General features: G+C 35.8%; 1 protein-coding gene across 1 annotated transcript; it reads left to right on the top strand.

The window, feature by feature from the left end:
• LOC129752046 (deoxynucleotidyltransferase terminal-interacting protein 1) lies at window positions 1-1,164 on the top strand. The gene has a single exon (XM_055747835.1). It carries the CDS (start codon window positions 1-3, stop codon window positions 1,162-1,164), a length of 1,164 nt encoding a protein of 387 aa, XP_055603810.1.
• The last annotated feature ends 8,353 nt before the right edge of the window (window positions 1,165-9,517 follow it).

Below are 9,517 nucleotides of genomic sequence, written 5' to 3'. Positions count from 1 at the left end.
ATGCTGGAAGCCCTCAAGCGACGCTACTCCGGGCGATCCTACGCCAGCCAATCGTCCAGCGATGCCGCCCTCAAGTCCTTGGAATTGCTGCGGGCCAACATCCAGTATCTGTTCGACAAGGAGATGGACGTGGTGATGAAAAAGTTTGGCTCGATGTTCTTCCTGCCGGCTATCAAAAACATTAAAGAAAATCTGGGAGAAGCGGCCGTTTCAGAGGAAATGCTCAAGAACGTTTACTGTTCGTTGTTGGAAAACTCCAAGGCGCAGTACCTCGGTCAGATTGCGTCCCCGGGGGAAAATTCTTTGTCCAGAGCAAACACGCCGGGAATGGAGCTAAGCGATTCGGATTCGAGTACGGACAATACCGTTCCAGTTGTAGGAACCGGAACCAGCTTACTGCAACAAGCTTTGAAACGTAAACTGCCGGAACCCAACCTTCCGGATGGCTTCAAGCGACAATACTTTCTCCAAGGGTCCGTCTATTCGCAGAATCAATTTTCGATTCTTCAATCCCTCGGAAATGTCCAGGGATCACTACCGTACCAAATCCGACCATCGATTCTGAATCCAACCATCTACACTACTACAATCAGCCCGGAAACTCTGTTCATTCTCGACTTCAAAGCTGGCCGAGCGCTGGGAGTTGTCGATTTCCGGGAACGCCTCGCCAACAAACATCCAGAAATCCTTCGCTACTGCCCAGATAATCAGGATCGTGACTGGCTCCTTCAGCAAAAACAAATCTCTCCGCTCAATCGTAATGGTCGATTTTTCCTGCTAGTTCTGGATGAAGTGAAAAAACTCGCCGACCGAAACGCAGATTACTCTAATAATCCTTTCATAAAGCTATCGGACCTTCAGGGTTTCAAATTGACCGAATTCATGTACGTCAAGGTCCAGAAACTTATCAAAGACAGTGCGGAAGCTTCCCTGAAGGCACCGGTTGTTCCTTCTACAACTTCCAATACGATACAACAAACGATAAGGCCTCGCGTATCCTCCCTAAGCTCATCGCATGCGACTTTAACAGCTCTCCTCGCATCACCTCAACAAACCCAGCAAACAGGTGGCGCCACAATCGCAGAAATCGTGACCACTTCCGGCAGCAGTTCCGGAAGTATACAGCCGGACGTTACCTCGCAGCAAAATGTGGCTGAAAAATGAAGACTCCACGCAAACGGTGCAGAATCAATCAGTTTCCTACCAATAATCGGATAAACTTTCTTCAAGTGATAATAATTTTTTGATAAGCGAGTTTTAGTTTTTTCTTTCCAATAAGAGTAAGAAACGTGCAGAGAGACGTTCTCGATGTGTACATATCAATGTGTCCTATTTATGAGGAATTTTAAACTTATCGTAAGGCTTACTGAAATAAATAACAGCTCAGTAGTAACATTTAGAACTGTGGCGGAATGCAGAAACCATTTTAAACGAGAATCGTGTGGGAGCGCTAACTGTAACGTGCTTTAATTGTCTCGAATGAATAAAATGTATGCCAATCAAACTATTTTGTCGTTTTGTTTGGAAAGAAATGTGATTCAAGATTTTAAAACTTGAGAGAATCAGGTATGTGACTTGATATCTGAGACCCGAGACCTGGAACATGAAGTCTGAGACCTGTCTGGGACTTACGACCTGCGAGACATAAGACTAGGGACCAAGACTGCCGAAATCACAGAAAAATCTGTAATTTCACAGAATTTTGAGCAAATTTTCATCACAGAATTTTGAAGTATTCAAAGATTTCACAGATTTTTTGAATTTTGGTTGGATTTCCATAATTATATTTTTTTTTTACCAATAGAAAATTAAGATTTCTTACTTTCAATTTTAAAAGTATGCTAAGAATGGTAATGTAATTGATTTTTTCCAACTAAATTGAGAAAAAAACCCCAATTTATCATGAATTTTCATTGAAATTAAAAGGAATAGCATCAAAGAAAACTATCACAGAATTCTTTGGTAAAATCACAGAAAGTCGGAATTTTTTTTTCTAAAAAACACAGATTTTTTTCGGCAACCTAGGGACCTGAGCGATAAATGCGGTTCCCACACTCTCATACTTTTAACTCAAACTAAAGATTAGCTATTTTCAACTTGAATTCTGAATAATCTTTATTCTAGATTCTGAAAAGATTTCATGTAAGATTCCTTGAAAAATACAATGATGAAGACAAATCCCGAGAGCAGTCTTATTTTAACAAAATATTCCAGTTAATTCAAACAGTTAAAAATTTATTCTATGTTTGAAGTTTATAATTAAAAGAAAAACTTTTGAACTAACCCTTTCCTTCCCATGGTAGCTAACCCCCCCAGATCGCATTTGAACTGGGCGCTTTGGATCAACACCATTTTCTAACCGAATGTGCAGGTATGAGTGAAGAATTTGAAGAAAATCGATTCACTAGTTTTTGCTCGGCAGATCGAAAGCTGCACAAAAGTCAGATTTCTTTCGAATTTAAATCAAGTCGTCATTTGATGTTTACTTGACAAGTTTTGATAATTATCCTCTAATAAAAATACTGACGTAGAAAAGGTTGAGTTCAACTAAAATGTTGCGATATCTTTTTCTATTCCCTATCCAATGGATGATAATTTAGTTCACGATGCCTCAGAGAACTACTCCATTCCAAAAGCTGTTCTAAATGCGGTTTATGTAATTATAAACTAAACATAGCTCACATAAACGTGCAAAGTATTTGTGCACGCCGAATGACAAAATTCAACGAACTTAAACATTTGATCATTGGTAGTAAAATCGATATATTTTCATGACAGAGACATGGCATAAATGACACTGTGCAGGATTCAGCTATTTTTATCAACGGCTTTAATTTGATTCGGAATGATCGAAACTGAAAATGGAGGTGGAATCTGTATTTACATCAAAACTGGTATCAGATTTAAAATTATCTCAAAGTCATGCAATGTAAGTGGTAACACTGAGTTTATGTTAATCGAACTGTTTTGTAACGATAACATATTATTTTTTGGAGTTTACTATAATCCACCAGGACTAGATTGCTCCCAATTGCTTCAAAAATCATTTTCAACAGCATACGATTCGATATCAAAACTCGTTTCTAATCGGTGATTTTAATTGTGATCTTCTCAAACGATCTTCCAGAATTGAACGCTTCAAGGATACTTTGTCAAGCTCAAGTTTTATTAATATTAATACGGAACCTACTTTTTTCATAATAATGGTTATTCATTGCTTGATTTATTTATGACGGACTCGATCGAAAGCGTTCATAAATTTAGTCAAATTTCGCTACCTGGTGTTTCTAATCACGATTTAATTTTCTCAGCTCTCAATTTCTCAAAACAAGATTATTGTGATGGCTATTGGCTTCGTGATTATATTCAGTATGATCACGTCGCACTTTCTCATTACCTCAATAGCATGAACTGGGATTTTTATTTCAGTATTAATGATTCTGATATTCTTGTTGAAATATTTAATTCATTTTTGATATCTTTGCACGACTCTTACTTCCCATTGAAGTTCAGGAAGCACCGCAAAAACAAGTGGTTTAATAGAGAGATTGAAATAGCTATGATAAACAGGGATCTAGCTTACAAAACCTGGGAACGGACCAAATCTGAAGGCGACAAGTTATCATTTAAAAGACTGCGCAATAATGTCAATTCACTGATCTCAAGGGCGAAAGTTGCATATGATAAGCTCAAATTGAATACTAATCTACCTGCTTAAAATTTTTTGGAGTAATTTAAAAAAATTTGGCCTGAGTAAAGCAGCAAATTCCACATTCGCTCCTATATTTACCGCCTCTGAAGTAAACGATTATTTCTGTTCTAATTTTTTATCCGATAGCCAGGGAGAAATCATTGTCTCACAAAACGAAAATGGTTTTCATTTCCGACAGTTTAACGAATATGAAATTGTTAACGCAGACTATTGAATCTAATGCCACAGGTTTTGATAACATTCCTATTAAACTGGTTAAAATAGTTCTTTCAAAAATTCTTCCGGTATTAAATCACCTTTTTAATACTATTATAAGAACATCGAAATTTCCGTTCCAATGGAAAAAATTGAAGTCATACCGATTCCCTAAAAAAAAAACAATAAGCATGATATCGCTAATTTAAGACCAATTAGTCTTTTAAGTTCGATTTCTAAGATATTTGAAAAGTTGATAAAGCATCAAATCTCGGAATATAGACCCGAATAACCCGGGTGGTTAAAAGGTCTCAAATAAATAATAATAATAATAATAATCAAATCTCGGACAATATAAACCAGAATAATCTTTTAAGCAGTAATCAATCTGGATTTAGAGCCAATCAGAGCACAGAAACTACCTTAATCAAAATTCATAATGATATTGCAGTTTCTCTTGACAAAAAAGGATTAGCTATTCTTCTTTTGATAGATTTTGCTAAAGCTTTTGACAGAGTATGCCACAAGAAGCTAATTGAAAAATTGATTAATAAATTTTCATTTTCTGGGCCCGCAGCCCAAATGATCAAGTCATACCTCCAAGGCCGTGTCCAAAGTGTTTTCATTGATGGCTGCTCATCTGAGTCAGGAGTTCCACAAGGTTCCATTCTTGGCCCCATTCTTTTTCCCTTTTCATTATTGACCTTCCCTCAATTCTCAAATTTTGTGGTATCCAGATGTTTGCTGATGATGTTCAAATTTATTATTGTTGTGACAAAACATTGCCAATGAATACAGTCTGTGAAAGAATTAATTATTAAAAAGTAAACGAATCGTCCAACTTTAATCTACTACCAATCAACCCTACGAAAACCAAAGCTCTATTTTTTAATAAATGGCATAGAACTTCGGAATATCCTAGACTAAATTTGGCTAGCTCTGAAATTGTTTTCACAGATCATGCTGAAAACCTTGGCATTGACTTTGACCATGAACTGTCGTGGAAAAACAAATTAATAAACAATGTAGCAAAATCTAAGGAACTCTGAAAAAGCTTAACCTGACCTAGTGAACCTTCATATAAGAGAAGCGACATCTGATCCCTTTTAAAATAAAGTATGTGGCAACATCGCCAAAATCTTGAACAAAAAAATCCTCAGCACTGTTTTCTGGCTCAATGTTCAAGCTCTAAAGTGAACGCTCCTTCAATCCAACAAAACAACATTGAACTCGATGTCCAAAGGATCGCGATAAACGGTATGAATGACTTGAATTTCGTTAACAATCAGATAGTTTTCTAACTAGGAACACGATTCACCAAAGCATTGAAAAAAAATTGCACCCAATCATAAATTCATATGACCAGCTTTAAAATTATCTGTTTGAACTAAAACAACAATCACAATACCTTCCTTGCTTGAGTTTTCAATAAGAAAGGTAAAAGATCTGCGACAAATGCTCGGATCGATTGGAATCGATTTTGACAGTTCTTTTGTATCGATTGGAATTTTGGGTTTCAGACGTCGCTTCTCTTATATGTAGGTTCACTAAACCTGACCACAAGACATCTCGATATCGAAACTAAACTGAAACTGTTCATAAGCTACATTTATCCATTATTTATTTACGGAGATTTTGTTTATTCTAATTGCTCAGCTAGTTCTTTAGACAGACTCCGAGCAGCACTGAATTCATGTGTCCGCTATGTTTATAGATTATCAAGATTTTCAAGTGTTTCCCGTCTTCAAACAAAACTGATTGGCTGCCCATTCAATAACTTTTATAAATATAGATCATGCAATATAGTCCATAGAATAGTAACTAGAGGAGGTCCGAATTACCTCAAACAACTTTTTGTTCCTGTAAGAAATTCTAGAACTTTTAATTTTGTTATTCCACCTCATAGCTCTGTCTATTACAATAATTCGTTTCTCATAAGAGGCATCTCGAACTGGAATAATCTTCCTACCCACATAAGATCCATTATATCGAAATCGGAATTCAAGAAAGCTTCACTATCAAGATTTGCAGTTATACGGTAACAATTAATGATTTTAGTTAGGTATGAAAGTGCATCAGAAACATTGAGATTGAAATTATATAATATCAACCCAACTGTAACACTTAAAAAAGATTGTATCTTATGTTACACGAATAAAAATGAATTATTATTATTATTATATCTTTGTGTGGTCGTAGTAAAACACTATTTTACAGTTAAAATTAATGGTGTCTATTCAAACTCTAAGGATTACAATAAACGTGTTAACTACTCGAGTTCGCAATATAAAAGGTAAAGATGGAATGACACTTATGTTAAGCTTCAGCCCATCATCGTTGGAGCCGTGACGTCTATCAGAATGACGGCTGTCAGTGGATGAGTTGGTCGATGACGATGATGACGGGGGGGTCCCAACGAAAAACATACTAATTTTCGAATAAGTAAAGAGGATCACTGGTGATACACTGGAAACAAAACGTATTTTTCTTTTTGTGAAGCTTCAATACTCATGAAAATCATTTCGTCAAAAAAAAAAAAATCGTTTAAGAATCGTTATTTTATCTGCTTAAATGACCGCAAGTCTCGAAATTTTTGTAAAGCTCGTTTTGTTTCTCTGGCGCAAAGTGGCGGCCATTGTTCAAGGCAAAACTGACAATTTAAAAAATTAGACTTTTGAGGGATGGGTATAACAAAGAAATATTGTACAAAATAGGATCGGTTTAATTAGTAATCAATGAGGTGAAGAAATTTCATGTATTATGCAATTGTTTTTTGTTTTTCATTTGCACCCTATGTGTTGTTATCTTCCCAATGGGGCTTATATGATCCACCTCAAAACCTGTTATTTCTTCAATAACGAGTCGATTTCCGAATCCGCATTAAGCATATATTTCAGCTATAATAAAAATCCCTGCGAGGTAAGGGAAATTAGTTTATGTTTTAATGACAATAGGTGTGTAAACTCACGTTTAGTGACTTGTTCCGTTTCAAGCGATGTAAATCCTCTTAGGCTCCTCTGAGGCAACCGAGATCTTACTACCTATTAAATGTTTATAATTCGATTATACAATTCAAGTTTCAATAGGTTTGAGTTACCTTTAAGGGAATAATTAAACAATTTTATACAAGATCCTCATAAATAGTTTAAGATCAATTTGGGTTCGCTTAGATTTAAGGATCGAATATCGTTTGCGATCTAAAGAGAGAATACAATAATAAGTTTTCTTTGTAATCATATCACCTCACTAAAGCAAACCTTCGCCTTTACCGTTCAATTAACTTCGATATCGCAACCGCCTATAACCGTAGATACAACTAACTTCTTTAATTCGTGGTTCGAAAGCACGTTTTTACTTAATTGTTTACAAGATTGATCCTCTCCTTGCTTTGTTTTGATAAGTCGTTTGACGTCTTAAGCTGCCAGGCGAATCTTCCTAATTCGCTCGAGGTAGGTTCGAAACCGATACGAGGGACCTCGTAACAAAACCTGATTTTATCTCCGGGATCATTTAAGTTGTCTAAAATTATACATCTTTTGTGGTAGAACTTTAAGTGTAAATCTAAAATTCCTTTTTTTAAAACGTGAAATACCTCGTGGGAAGGGAAGTAAATTTTATTGATTTTTTGTTATTTTTAGTTATATTATTTAATTTTTGTCAATTTTGTAGTTTTTGAAAATTTTGTGATGTTCGTCTATATTACAAATTTGGTAATTGGTTTAAGGATTAAATTTTTTGTAGATTTTGGCATTTTTTTCAAATAAAAAACTCTTGTTATTGAAGTCAATTTTATGGTCTATCATATCATTCAAAACATTGTTATTTTTTTCGAATATGTATTTTGATTATTTTTTTAAATTTTTGTAAGTTTTCTATTTTTAAAATTTTTGTCATTTTTGCCATTATCGCAATTCAAAATTATTTCTAAAATGTTTAAAACTTTGGTAATTGAGGTAATTCTTTTCACAATTGTAATTTTAGTAATTTGAACCTAAATTTTCACATCTTTGCAATTTTTGTAATAATTTATTAATTTTTGTAATTTTGATTTTTTTGAATGCTTAGCGAAATTTGTCTTTTTTGTCATTTGTCTAATTTTAATTTTTTTTTTGTTTTTTGTCATTTTTGTCATTTCCGTCATTTTTATAATTTTGGTCAATTTTGCATTTATGTCATTTTTATCATTTTTGTCTTTTTTATCATTTTTGTCATTTTTGTGATTTCCATCATTTTTGTCATATTTTGTCATTTTTGTCATATTTTGTCATTTTTGTCATTTTTGTCATTTTTGTCATTTTTGTCATTTTTGTCATTTTTGTCATTTTTGTCATTTTTGTCATTTTTGTCATTTTTGTCATTTTTGTCATTTTGGTCATTTTTGTCATTTTTGTCATTTTTGTCATTTTTGTCATTTTTGTCATTTTTGTCATTTTTGTCATTTTTGTCATTTTTGTCATTTTTGTCATTTTTGTCATTTTTGTCATTTTTGTCATTTTTGTCATTTTTGTCATTTTTGTCATTTTTGTCCAGCATTGATATTTGCGAAATTCTATCCCCGTTAGTTCTGTAAAATAGGTCCAACGAAGAGCGACGACGATGACTGGGGGCTATTTTGAGTGCCTTGTTTTCATCTTTCGCCTCCCATCCGGAAGTCAGGAAGGTGTTAAGTGGGTGGTGGGTGAAAATGTGGAATCAACGAAATTTTTACCGTCATCGTGCGGTGGGTTACTTCCGAGTGGGGGTGGGCGTTACTGAGAGAATGAGAAAAGTTAAGGGTGGTGGGTAAATCTTGGAACTCAGCGATGCGGAGGAATGCAATTTTCAGCTGCATTTCCTATTTTACTCTCTCTCTCAGGATAGTGGTGTAAATACCACGATAACGGGAGAGGAGCGCTTTTGTTTTGGTTGGTTCCGATTCCGAGTGATGCCGGAATGAGTTGGATGGGTTGGATGTTGATTTTCCGTTTACGAGTGGAAACGTAAATGTACGAAATGTAAATGTAAATGTACCCCTTACGATCCCTGAATCAGTCGATGAGTGAAGGAATGTGAAAAAATGCTTAGAGTTGTAAATTGAGTCACGACTTTGAAATTTAGAATGTAAGATTTAGAACTTCAAATTTACCTAATCGCCCGTTGTGTGCGAATGTTCACTTTGAGTAAGATAAAAAATTCTAGCCTACTGTATGCATAAATTCTGATAGGTGAACAATCTTTCCTGCTGCAGTTCCAGAAGCATCATCGTTGCTTCGCGCAAGCAAGCATGCGGTTCGTTTGAGCACCGACACACGTGATCGCCTGGAGAACGATGTCGTCTCAAAATCCACCCTCACACGACGGTAACGACTACAACGGAATTCTTCCCGGTCCTTCTTCGTCGGTGTGCTGCATTCTCCCGTTACGAATGCATTGCGAGGGTGGGTTGAGTGGGTGAGTTACTGCTGCTGAGGAACTCACTCTCGCGGCGCCGATTCTACGGCGTCGGTATGTGTATGGGAACGACGTCGTTTTCAAACGACGACGGCTGTACGATATCTGTCCGCATCGCCGCGACGTACGTAACAGCCTGCTGCTGCTAGCAGGAGAGACCGACGACGACGACGACGACGG

Source organism: Uranotaenia lowii, chromosome 3 (assembly GCF_029784155.1).
Source record: "Uranotaenia lowii strain MFRU-FL chromosome 3, ASM2978415v1, whole genome shotgun sequence".
Taxonomy (NCBI): domain Eukaryota; kingdom Metazoa; phylum Arthropoda; class Insecta; order Diptera; family Culicidae; genus Uranotaenia; species Uranotaenia lowii.
The sequence above is the reverse complement of the archived record's forward strand: the minus strand, read 5'-3'. Positions and strand labels throughout refer to the sequence as shown.

What these genes read in the sequence shown, in the direction of transcription:
- LOC129752046 (XM_055747835.1), top strand. Translation starts at nt 1, where the DNA reads ATGCTGGAAGCCCTCAAGCGACGCTACTCCGGGCGATCCTACGCCAGC.